The 13,215-nt window shown below is 51.4% G+C and overlaps 1 protein-coding gene across 1 annotated transcript; it reads right to left on the bottom strand.

The window, feature by feature from the left end:
* Positions 1 to 200: 200 nt before the first annotated feature.
* LOC144500921 (leucine-rich repeat transmembrane neuronal protein 4-like) lies at positions 201 to 1,921 on the bottom strand. Its single transcript, XM_078224420.1, has 2 exons — positions 1,909 to 1,921; positions 201 to 1,750 (listed from the first exon to the last, which is right to left on the bottom strand). The coding sequence occupies exons 1-2, from the start codon at positions 1,919 to 1,921 to the stop codon at positions 201 to 203; spliced, it is 1,563 nt and encodes a 520-aa protein (XP_078080546.1).
* Between the last annotated feature and the right edge of the window lie 11,294 nt (positions 1,922 to 13,215).

Genomic DNA, 13,215 nt, shown 5'->3' with positions numbered 1-13,215 from the left:
CATTTATTCAAGTCAACAACTGCTATTTAAATATGTTTTTAGCAAGGACGTGTGCACCTACAGTCAGATTGGATATTGCACGAGGAATCCAACCAAAGAGAAACATTCTGTCAATTCACAGGAAGGAGGAAACGTTTCCTCCACAGATGCCCGCCATAGTTTGGGACTTGTTTATCTCTTAACTTTGCTTTATAAGAAGTTCATACCTCACATTCCCTGGAGCCAGATTTGTTAAAGTTGCAGGAGGCAGTTCCATTCATCAGCATCTCTGTGGCCTCGGAGTGTGCGGGTTTGTAATCAATGTAATATTCCTGGGTGCTGGGGACCATTTGCCTCAGTGTCTGCCTCTTCTTCCTGCGGCGCCTGCGGCCCAGCGAGCGCTGCTGGAATTGCTTCATGCTGGCCGGGTAGCGCTTCCAGGACACGTAGATGACCAGCAGGATGACGAGCACAGAGAGGAAGAGGGCCACGCTGCCTGCAATGATCTTGTGGAAGGAAACAGGCTCGATCACGTCAGAGTCGGAGTTGGGCTCGGGGGGGCTGGTACTGGCTGGCAGTGGGTATTGGCTCTTGTTGTCAGCGTTGGCCTTTGGGAGTCTTGTTTTGAAGGTGGGTTTGGTCTGGAGCTTGGGGCTGCCTGGCATGCTCTGGGTGGTGACTTTTTGCTTCTTAATACACAGATTGTAGTTGTCGACTGCCTCCATTACTTGCTCCCCTTGCAGGTGCTTGGGGCCGGCACAGATCATGGTGTTCTCCCTCCTGCCCTTGAATATCTTCAGCCAGTTGACCAGGGAACAGATATTCCTGTTGCACTCCCACATATTCCCGGACAGGCTGATGGAGCTGAGGGAGATCCAGGACTCCAGGATCTCCTGGCCAATGGTGGTGAGCTTGTTGGAGTCCAGCTGCAGGGTGTGCAGGTTGGGTACACACTGGAAGACATTGGGGCCAATGGCTTGTATCTCGTTGCCAGAGAGGTCCAGCTTCTCCAGTGAGCTCCAGGTCCAGGACATGCCCTGGATCACCACACTGATCTTGTTCCACTGCAGGTAGAGGATGCGCAGGGTGAGCAGGCGGGGGAAGTGGCCCAGGTTGACCTTGGAGAACTGGTTGTGCTCCAAGTGGAGCTCCAGCAGGCGGCTGAGGCCGGCGAACGCGTTCCTGGCCAGGCTGCGGATGCGGTTGTAGCCCAGGTCGAGGAACTCGACGTTGCGGCAGTCCTGGAAGATGCGGACGGGCACGGTGCGGAGATTGTTGGAGCGGAGGTGCAGGCTCTGCAGCTTGCGGAGTCCCCGGAATTGCTGCGGCTGCAGCGCTTGCAGCTGGTTGTAGGACAGGTCCAGGTTGCGCAGGTTGGTGACCGGCCTGAAGGTGTTGTTGAAGAGGCCGGTGATCTTGTTGGAGCTCAGGATGAGCTCCTTCAGCCTCCGGATGCCGCTGAAGGCGTGTTCGTGCACCAGCTCGATGTAGTTGTGGTCCAGGTACAGCCAGGTGAGCTGCTTCAGCCCCAGGAACTGGTTGTGCTGCAGGCTCTGCAGGCTGTTGTAGCGCAGGGAGAGCCCCAGCGAGCCGGGGGAGATGCTGGGGGGGATCTCCTGCAGGCTCAGGGACTCACAGTACACTATCTTCCCATGGCACCGACAGTTGGCAGGACAGGCTCGCTCAGCAGCGCAGAGCACCCCCAGTAAGACAGTCGGTGCCATCACTAACACTGCCACTCGACCACTTAACAGAGCAATTAAGCTGAGACCTGCAATGGAGAGACATGAAATGCAGTGAATCATTGAGACACATCCTTTCCGTGTGCCCATTACACAGCTCACCCCACACACACACATATACACAACTTTAAGGGCATGCAGCAACTTAAATCACACTCTCCCCCCCTCCCATCCCAGCCTTGCTTACCCATTCTTCGCATGGCTGCCCTGTATCAGGCTCTGTCCAGGGTACCAGGGACTACACGGGCCGCATCGTCGCCAGCTGAGCTTTGCTGAGATCCATGGAGCAGAATGCGAGCCCTCTGGAAACCAAGCCCTCTCTCCTTAGCTCCAAGCATCACTCCCTCTCTCTAAGCCATGGAAAGCTCCAGCACACACACACTAGAGAGGCTGACAGCAGAGATTGAGGATTTTTAGCTGCAGATACTGAAGTTTTGGCCCCGTTGCCCGCTCTCTCTCTCACACACACCAATTGGAGTTTTAGCGAATCGAGCAGTAAGCAGCAGCATCCGGTCGCTCTGCAGTGTGGAGATGGCAATGTTAGGATCTCTCTGTCTCTGTCTGTGTGTGTGTGTGTGTGAGAGCAGCTCAGGCTCCCGGCTACATTCCCAGCTCCCACTCCACAAGGAAGGCAGCACAGTAGTTGATTCAGTATTTTTTTTTTAAACAGTGGATAAAGCTCCTGGGGCTCACTCACTCCACAAGCTGCTCCTACTGTTGCTTCACATAACACCGAGTCGAAGTCTTATGCAAACTGCCCCCGCTGGAGAAAGCTATTATGAGCATGTGCAGAAACCTCCTCTCTTTTTGTGTGTGTCTCTCCCCAACCACCCCCCCCCCCCGCCTTCCCCCATGTACTCTACACCAGGGAGCCCTGGCATCAAGGGGAGAGTGAGAGGCACTCAATTCGTAAAACCTGAAAATGTACATGCCTGGGCTGTTCAAAATTGACAGCACCCCAGCAGCAAGGCGAGTCTGTTTCTTGCGTTACTGAATCATAGAATAGAATCATATAATCCCTACAGTGTAGAAGGAGGCCATTCAGCCCATCGAGTCTGTACTGGCCACAATCCCACCCAGGCCCTATCCCCTTATGCATTTACCCTGCTAGTTCCCTGACATTAAGGGGCAATTTAGCATGGCCAACAAACCTATCCCACACATCTTTGGGCTGTGGGAGGAAACCGGAGGAAACCCATGCAGGCACAGGGAGAATGTGCAAACTCCGCACAGACAATCACCCAAGGTCGGAATCGAACCCGGTTCCCTGACGCTGTGAGGCAACAGTGCTAACCACCAGTCCTATGTATGTGACATTCCCTCCAATAAGTTTAATTACACATGGGGTTTGAGAGAGTTCAGCCTCTCCACCTCGCAAATGGCAGGAGGACCTTAGACCTTTCCCCTTGCTCTGCCCACTCCTTCAGCACCTTGGAATGTGCCAGCCTACACCAAGCTGATTGTGAATGATCTATTGCCCTGGGAGTTGGATAAGCTTTGGGCATTCCAAAGAGAGTTCCTAAGTTTTCCAGTGGTTGAGGACTGACTCACCTGATGAAGGGGCAGTGCTCCGAAAGCTCATGATTCCAAATCAACCTCATAGAATCATAGAAACCCTACAGTGCAGAAAGAGGCCATTCGGCCCATCGAGTCTGCACCGACCACAATCCCACCCAGGCCCTACCCCTATATCCCTACATATTTTTTACCCACTAATCCCTCTCTAATCTACGCATCCCAGGACACTAAGGGGCAATTTTAGCATGGCCAATCAACCTAACCCTTTGGACTGTGGGAGGAAACCGGAGCACCCGGAGGAAACCCACGCAGACACGAGGAGAATGTGCAAACTCCACACAGACAGTGACCCAAGCCGGGAATCGAACCCAGGTCCCTGGAGCTGTGAAGCAGCAGTGCTAACCACTGTGCTACTGTGTGCTGCCATATCCAAGGCAACCTGTTGGACTTTAACCTGGTATTGTGAGACTTCTTACTGTGCTTACCCCAGTCCAACACTGGCATCTCCACATCATCCCTTCTTATAGATTCATAGAGTTGTACAGCACAGAAAGAGGACCTTCAGCCCATTGTGTCTGTGTCAGCAATCAAGCACTTATTTATTCTAATCCCATTTTCCAGCACTTGCCCTGTAGCCTTTTATGCTGTGGTGTTTCAAATGATCATCTAAATGATTCTTAAATGTTGTGAGGGTTCCCGCCTCTACCATCCTTTCAGGTAGAGAGTTCCAGATTTCCACCACCCTCTGGATGAAGAGGTTTTTCCTCAAAATCTCCTGCCCCATCTCTTAAATCTAAGCCCCCAATTATTGACCCCTCTACTAAGGGGAACAATTTCTTCCTATCTACCCTCTCTATATCCCTCATAATTTTGTACAACTCAATCAGGTCCCCCCTCAGCCTTCTCTGCTCTGAGGAAAACAACCCCAGCCTCTAACCAGCCTCTCTTCACAGCTGAAACACTCCAGCCCAGGCAGCATCCTGGTGAATCTCCTCTGCTCCCTTTCCAGTGCAATCACATCCTATTGGTCACTTGTCAACAATCTATCGAGCTCTGCCTAAAAAGTATCCATTCACCCTGACTCCACCACTCTCTGGGAAAGAGAGCTCGAATGATTCACGACCCTCTGGGAGAAAAAAAATAGTCTCATCCCCATCCGAAATGGGAGATTCCTTATTTTTAAATTGTGTTAAACTGAAACTCAACATCAGGGCAGCCCTAGAGAAAAAATAGGCAGTCCTTAGATACATTTTGAGCTCATTTCAATATTCTTGTTGAATACCTCTGTAATAAAACTGTTAGAATGAGGGGAAAAGGGCTATTTGATTAATGGTTTAGAATCGTCCAATCAGGCATTGAACATTGGAATTGTTTTCCAATTGGCAGGAAAGGCAGAGCTTGGTGAGGATTGACCAATGGCAGGAGTGGGCGGCACGGTAGCACAGTGGTTAGCACTGCTGCTTCACAGCTCCAGGGTCCCGGGTTCGATTCCCGGCTCGGGTCACTGTCTGTGTGGAGTTTGCACATTCTCCTCGTGTCTGCGTGGGTTTCCTCCGGGTGCTCCGGTTTCCTCCCACAGTCCAAAGATGTGCGGGTTAGGTTGATTGGCCAGGTTAAAAATTGCCCCTTAGAGTCCTGAGGTGCGTAGGTTAGAGGGATTAGTGGGTAAATATGTGGGCCTGGGTGGGATTGTGGTCGGTGCAGACTCGATGGGCCGAATGGCCTCCTTCTGCACTGTAGGGTTTCTATGATTTCTATGAGTGTGTGGGTGGGACTCTTGGAGGTTGAGAGATTATGTGATGAAGCCTCCAGGAATATATCCAATGCAAACTGACAATCCAATGTACAATACTGAGAGTCATAGGGGTCTACAGCACAGAAAAAAGCTAATCGGGCAGTAAGATGGTACAGTGGTTAGCACTGCTGCCTCACAGCGCCAGGGACCCAACTTCGATTCTGGCCTTGGGTGACAGTCTGCGGAGTTTGCACGTTCTCCCCGTGTCTGCATGGGGATGCTCTGGGTTAGGTGGATTAGGATGTGGAAATGCCGGCGTTGGACTGGGGTAAACACAGTAAGAGTTTTAACAACACTAGGTTAAAGTCCAACAGGTTTATTTGGTAGCAAACGCCACTAGCTTTCGGAGCGCTGCTCCTTCGTCAGATGGAGTGGAAATCTGCTCTCAAACAGGGCACAGAGAGCCTTCTTCACTCACCTGAAGAAGGGGCTTGGGGCTCCGAAAGCTAGTGCTGCCAAATAAACCTGTTGTACTTTAACCTGGTGTTGTGAGACTTCTTACTGTGTTTACCCCAGTCCAACATCGGCATCTCCACATTAGGTGGATTAGCCATGTTAAATTACACCTTAGTGTCCAAAGATGTGCAAGTTAGGTGGATTGGCCATACTAAATTGCCCCTTAGTGTCCAAAGATATATAGGTAGGTGGATTAGCCATTTTAAATGCATGGGGTTACAGCGATGGTGGTGGTGGCGGGGGGCGGGGGGAACAAAGATGATCTTTTGGAGAGTCGATGTGGACTCAATGGGCTGAATAGCCTCACAGGGATTCTATGATTCTATGGTCTGCACTGGTTAGGAAGGCCTTAAAGGAATGTATTATAAGGGATTCCCTGTCATGTGTTTTGATCCGTGTCTATAGGTGGCATGGTGGCACTGCTGCCTCACAGCATTAGGTACCCGAGTTCGATTCCCAGCTTCGGTCACTGTGTGTGTGGAGTCTGCATGTTCTCCCCGTGTCTGTGTGGGTTTCCTCCGGGTGCTCCAGTTTCCTCCCTCAGTCCAAAAGATGTGCTGGTTAGGTGCATTGGCCATGCTAAATTCTCCCTCAGTCTATTCAAACAGGTGCCAGAGTGTGGCGACTAGGGGATCTTCTCAGTAACTTCATTGCAGTGTTAATTTGATGTGATTTGATTTATTATTGTCACATTTATTGGTATACAGTGAAAAGTATTGTTTCTTGCGTGCTACACAAAGCATACCATTCATGGAAAAGGAGAGAGTGAAGAATGTAATGTTACAGTCATAGCTCACGTGTAGAATGAAATTTTAGAAGTATAGAACGACAGTAAAAGATAGAATTAAAAGGTATGCTGAGAACAGCTTACAAGAAGTCACCTCACTCTGGCACCATCTTGAAATGTAAGCCTCCTTGTGACACTAATAAATAAACTTAAATAATGGTCCATAGACATGCTAAATCCATCAGAGAACATGTGAACATCGGAGAACATGTGAAAACCTTCCCAATTCCAAATGATAAAAATATGTTTTGTTATTAATGTGTCAACTCATAATCAGAGTAAATCTCAAACTCGGAAAATTAAGTTTCTTCCATAACTGCAAAGGTTGTTTATGACGGAGTTTGATGTTTATCATCAGCCAGTCAGTCTAGGGATGGTACCAGGGACACTGTCTCCCCACAGACAGAGAAAAGTGATACAATGTTTTCGGAAAATAAAACTTCAAACATCTTAAATCTAAAGTTAAATTCTACGAAGCAAAGCCCTCTTGACTTCTCTCCAGGTTTTCATGTTGTTAGGGCGGGCTGTTGAAGGAGTTTTTTTTAAATTTTCTTGTTCTCCCAGATAAGAGTCGAATCTAACAACAAACAGCAAGACTCCAGAATACAGAAGCAGGTTCCCAATACTTTGAATAGAATTCCCCCGCTATGGTTCATATAACTGTCGATTAGTGCATTTGCTGTCACCAGCTGTGGGCTACCTATTTGCATGCTGCTCAATGCTGCATAATACAATGGCTTTATAAACAAGTGATTTATTTTTTTGTCTCCTCCGTGTAATAAATAGAAAGAGCTTTGACAATGATAAGGTATAATAAAAATGCTAACACATATAGGGAAAGACAGACTTGTATTTGCATAGAGCTTTGCACTGCCTAAGGATGTCCCAGGGCTCTATGCAGCCTATAGAGTGCTTTAGAAGCCGAGTTTCTGTTGTACTATTCAATGAAATGCTGCAGCCAATTTCGACACAGCAAGATTCCGCTTGGACAGCACAGTGGTTAGCACTGCTGCCTCACATCGCTAGAGACCCAGGTTCAATTCCCAGCTTGGGTCACTGCCTATGTGAAGTCTGCACATTATCCCCGTGTCAGCATGAGTCTCCTCCGGGTGCTCCGATTTCCTCCCACAGTCCAAAAGATGTGCTGGTAACGTGTGTTGGCCGTGCTAAATTCTCCCTCAGTGTACCCGAACAAGCACCGGAGTGTGGCGACTAGGGGATTTTCACAGTAACTTCATCGCAGTGTTAATGTCAGTCTACTTGTGATACTAATAAGTAAACTTTAAAACAAAAAGAAATGGGATGATGGCAAGCTGTTTATATGATGCTGAGGCGGGACTTGACTCCATGACCTTCTGACTCAGAGGCAAGATACTACCACTGTGCCACAGCTGATGGGTAAAACTGACTGAAATTATGATGCCTGCCAAGTTGGTGGAACAGCCCACCTGTACCTATGACCTGTGTTGATTTTCTAAAAAGGCAGTGAAACTGAGGTAATGCCAACCGGATTGATTTTTCCGAAACAATGTTGGAAACAAAGATGAGAGGATTGTACTTCTCTCCCACTGTGTCATGTTCTCACTGAGATGAGGTAGAAATATGACAAGATTTGCTTTCCCCGATTGAGAGCTCCTGTTTTTCACTCCCACTGCTGTGTTTGTGACCAACACCTGCAGCATCCTGTATGATTCGAAAAGGACACAGCATTTGTATCTGCCGTGCTTCATTGGGGATTGTATGGATGCGTGTGTATGAATATGTATGTATCTGCATGTGTGGTCTATGTATATATGCATTAATATGTTTACGTGAATATATTTGTGTAAATGTGTGTGTATGAATATGTATGTGTGTGTATGTATGTGTGTGTATATGAATATGTATGTGTATAAGTATGTACATGTGTGTATGAATATGTGTGTGTATATGTGCATGTGTATGTTTTTTTAAATTTGTTCATGGGATTTTAATTTATTGTCACGTATTAGTATACAGTGAAAAGTATTGTTTCATGCGCGCGATATAGACAGAGCATACTGTTCATAGAGAAGGAAAGGAGAAGGTGCAGAATGTAATGTTACAGTCACAGATACAGTCATAGTAGAGAAAGATCAACTTAATGTGAGAGAGGTCCATTCAAAAGTCTGATGGTAGCAGGGAAGAAGCTGTTCTTGAGTTGGTTGGCACATGACCTTAGACTTATTTATTTTTTCCCGATGGAAGAAGGTGGAAGAGAGTATGTCCGTGGGGTCCTTAATTATGTTGGCTGCTTTTCCGAGGCAGTGGGAAGTGTAGACAGTGTCAATGGGTGGGCGGCTGGTTTGTGAGATGGACTGGGCTTCGTTCACAACCTTTTGCAATTTCTTGCGGTCTTGGGCAGAGCAGGAGCCATACCAAGCTGTGATACAACCAGGAAGAATGCTTTCTATGGTTCATCTGTAAAGGCTGGTGAGAGTTGGAGTGGATGTGGGCATATGTGGGATGTTACACATTTATTGCCCATCCCTAATTGTCCATCCCTATGTATATATGTGTGTGTATGAATGTGTATTAAATAATATAAGCAAAATAGTGTAGATGCTGGAAATTTGAAATAAAAACAGAAAATGCAAGAAAAACTCGGCAGGTCTGGCAGCATCTGTGGAGAGAGAAACAGAGCTAACATTATGCATTAAAGAGAGGGAGAAATGTGATGGATTATATATTGCATGAGAGGGTTGGGTCAGATGGAGAAAACTAGGTCAGTGATAGATGTGAATGAGGAGAGATTGCACAAAGAAATGTAGGGCACAAGACTTGCCTCGCATTAAGTTGATCTTTCTCTACACGTAGCTATGCCTGTAACACTACATTCTGCACTGTCTCGTTTCCTTCTCTATGAACGGTATGCTTTGTATGAATAGCGTGCAAGAAACAATACTTTTCACTGTATACTAATACATGTGACAATAATAAATCAAATCAAAAACAGAGACAGTGTTAGTGGCAGTGTGAAGGATGACAGAAAATGCTGATGGTGGCATTGAGATAGGATAGCTGAATGTGTTACTAGGAGAACAAAAGTCATTCTCAGTGAAGGCAAAACTTAAGAACAAGTGACAGATGGCCCTGTGGAGGAGGGGGAGGGTTTGCATTGGGACAAAAACTTCTGAGATATTAAAACAATGTATCTAAGTGTGGATATGAATATTTATGTGTGTGTGTGTATGTAAGGTTGCAGATTTGAATGTTTTTGGCAAATAATTGCTTTAGCCATTTATTGCCACATCTGGCTTGGCCAAGGACAATAAAATTGAGTTGTGCTTTCCTATGCAGAAATTTAATTCACTAATCTAACTAACATCATTCTGTCTTGCAAAGACAACCCTGGTTTCTGTTCTCTGACAAACCATCTGTTAAAACATCTCTCCCCTGCCTTCCCCTATTATCAACTCCAACAGCAAGTGCAAGAAGCTCACAGACTTCTTTCTCACTGAGGTTGAGACCATGCCTTTTGCCACAGTGCAGAAGGAAGCCATTGGGCCCATGGAGCCTGTAGCAACTATCTGAAAGAGTATCTTACCAAGGTCCAGCCCCTGCCCTATCCCCAGAACCCTGTGCATTTAGCATGGCCAATCCACCTAACCTGCACATTTTTGGACTGTGGGAGGAAACTGGAGCACCCGGAGGAAACCCACGCAGACACGGGGAGAATGTGCAAATTCCACACAGTTACCCAAGGCCGGAATTGAACCCAGTCCCTGGCACTGTGAGGCAGCAGTGTTAACCACTGTGCCACCATGCCGCCAACACACCTCCCTTCTACCAGCCCAAGTGTCTGCAAAGACTGCACCACCCCAAACCTTAACCTTGTGCCTTTCTGTAGATTCTCTCCTATATCCCCCATGTCTGCTCTGAGCACAACTTTCTGATAAGACAGACAGACCTCCTTCCGCCCTCGACCCTATTCCTGTCAAACTGTTGACCAACCAAATTCCTTTCATGCCCCCGCATGTTAGTTGATATTGCTAACGGACCTCTCTAGTCAGGAGGTGACCCACTCTCTTTTAAACCTGTCATGAGCACACTGTCATATCCTGCCTGATCAAAGCTATCAAATACACTCAGAAAGCTGCTTCAAAAATACAAGGAAATTACTGACTTAAACAATATCTGGTGCATTCAGTTGTTCAGTTTATTCAATTGTTCTGCCATACCGTTCATGCTGAGAGAACACCACCATTCCTATCAACTCTTCATTCATTTTAGTCTCAGGGTCCACGCTTGCAACCCACTCACAGACCACACTGACCTCTCTCCCAGACGCACCGACCTCTCTCCCTGACGCACCGACCTCTCTCCCTGACGCACCGACCTCTCTCCCTGACGCATCGACCTCTCTCCCTGACGCACCGACCTCTCGCCCTGACGCACCGACCTCTCTCCCTGACGCACCGACCCCTCTCCCAGACGCACCGACCTCTCTCCCTGACGCACCGACCTCTCTCCCTGACGCACCGACCCCTCTCCCAGACGCACCGACCTCTCTCCCTGATGCATCGACCTCTCTCCCTGACGCACCGACCTCTCTCCCTGACGCACCGACCTCTCTTCCTGACGCACCGACCTCTCTCCCAGACGCACCGACCTCTCTCCCAGACGCAACGACCCCTCTCCCAGACGCACTGACCTCTCTCCCTGACCCACCGACCTCTCTCCCTGACCCACCGACCTCTCTCCCTGACCCACCGACCTCTCTCCCTGACACACCGACCTCTCCCCCTGACGCACCGACCCCTCTCCCAGACGCACTGACCTCTCTCCCTGTCGCACCGACCTCTCTCCCTGACGCACCGACCCCTCTCCCTGACGCACCGACCCCTCTCCCAGACGCACCGACCCCTCTCCCAGACGCACCGACCTCTCCCCCTGACGCACCGACCCCTCTCCCAGACGCACTGACCTCTCTCCCTGACGCACCGACCTCTCTCCCTGACGCACCAACCTCTCTCTTCCAGACGCACCGACCTCGCTCCCTGACGCACCGACCTCTCGCCCTGACGCACCGACCTCTCTCCCTGACGCATCGACCTCTCTCCCTGACGCACCGACCTCTCTCCCTGACGCACCGACCTCTCTTCCTGACGCACCGACCTCTCTCCCAGACGCACCGACCTCTCTCCCTGACGCACCGACCCCTCTCCCAGACGCACTGACCTCTCTCCCTGACGCATCGACCTCTCTCCCTGACCCACCGACCCCTCTCCCAGACGCACTGACCTCTCTCCCTGACGCACCGACCTCTCTCCCTGACCCACCGACCTCTCACCCTGACGCACCGACCTCTTCCCCTGATGCACCGACCTCTCTCCCTGACGCACCGACCCCTCTCCCAGACGCACCGACCTCTCTCCCTGACGCACCGACCTCTCTCCCTGACGCACCGACCTCTCTCCCTGACGCACCGACCTCTCTCCCTGATGCACCGACCTCTCCCCCTGACGCACCGACCTCTCCCCCTGACGCACCGACCTCTCTCCCTGACGCACCGACCTCTCTCCCTGACGCACCGACCTCTCTCCCTGACGCACCGACCTCTCCCCCTGACGCACCGACCTCTCTCCCTGACGCACCGACCTCTCTCCCTGACGCACCGACCCCTCTCCCAGACGCACTGACCTCTCCCCCTGACGCACCGACCTCTCTCCCTGACGCACCGACCTCTCTCCCTGACGCACCGACCCCTCTCCCTGACGCACCGACCTCTCTCCCTGACGCACCGACCTCTCTCCCTGACGCACCGACCTCTCTCCCTGACGCACCGACCCCTCTCCCTGACGCACTGACCCCTCTCCCAGACGCACCGACCCCTCTCCCAGACGCACCGACCTCTCCCCCTGACGCACCAACCCCTCTCCCAGACGCACCGACCCCTCTCCCAGACGCACTGACCTCTCTCCCTGACGCACCGACCTCTCTCCGACCTCTCCCCCTGACGCACCGACCCCTGTCCCAGACGCACTGACCTCTCTCCCTGACGCACCGACCTCTCTCCCTGACGCACCGACCTCTCTCCCTGACGCACCGACCTCTCTCCCTGACGCACCGACTTCTCTCCCTGACGCACCGACCTCTCTCCCTGACGCACCGACCTCTCTCCCTGACGCACCGACCTCTCTCCCTGACGCACCGACCTCTCCCCCTGACGCACCGACCTCTCTCCCAGACGCACCGACCTCTCCCCCTGACGCACCGACCTCTCTCCCTGACGCACCGACCTCTCCCCCTGACGCACCGACCTCTCTCCCAGACGCACCGACCTCTCCCCCTGACGCACCGACCTCTCTCCCTGACGCACTGACCCCTCTTCCTGACGCACCGACCTCTCTCCCTGACGCACCGACCTCTCTCCCTGACGCACCGACCTCTCTCCCTGACGCACTGACCCCTCTTCCTGACGCACCGACCTCTCTCCCTGACGCACTGACCCCTCTTCCTGACGCACCGACCTCTCTCCCTGACGCACCGACCTCTCTCCCTGACGCACCGACCCCTCTCGCAGACGCACCGACCCCTCTCCCTGACGCACCGACCTCTCTCCCTGACGCACCGACCTCACCCCCTGACCCAGAGACCCATCCCCCTGACACACCGAACCCTCCCTCTGATGCACCGACCCCCCCCCCCAGGGGCACCGACCCCTCCCCCAGGCACACCGCCCCCTCCCCCAGGCACACCGACCCCTCCCCCAGGCATACCGACCCCTCCCCCAGGCACACCGACCCCTCCCCCAGGCACACCGACCCCTCCCCCAGGCACACCGACCCCTCCCCCAGGCACACCGACCCCTCCCCCAGGCACAATGACCCCTCCCCCAGGCAAACCGACCCCCCCCCCAGGCACACCGACCCCTACCCCAGGCACAATGACCCCTCCACCAGGCAAACTGACCCCCC

The sequence above is a fragment of the Mustelus asterias genome, chromosome 11 (assembly GCF_964213995.1).
Source record: "Mustelus asterias chromosome 11, sMusAst1.hap1.1, whole genome shotgun sequence".
NCBI lineage: Eukaryota > Metazoa > Chordata > Chondrichthyes > Carcharhiniformes > Triakidae > Mustelus > Mustelus asterias.
Note: the sequence above shows the minus strand (reverse complement) of the source record. Positions and strands in the feature narration are given on the sequence as shown.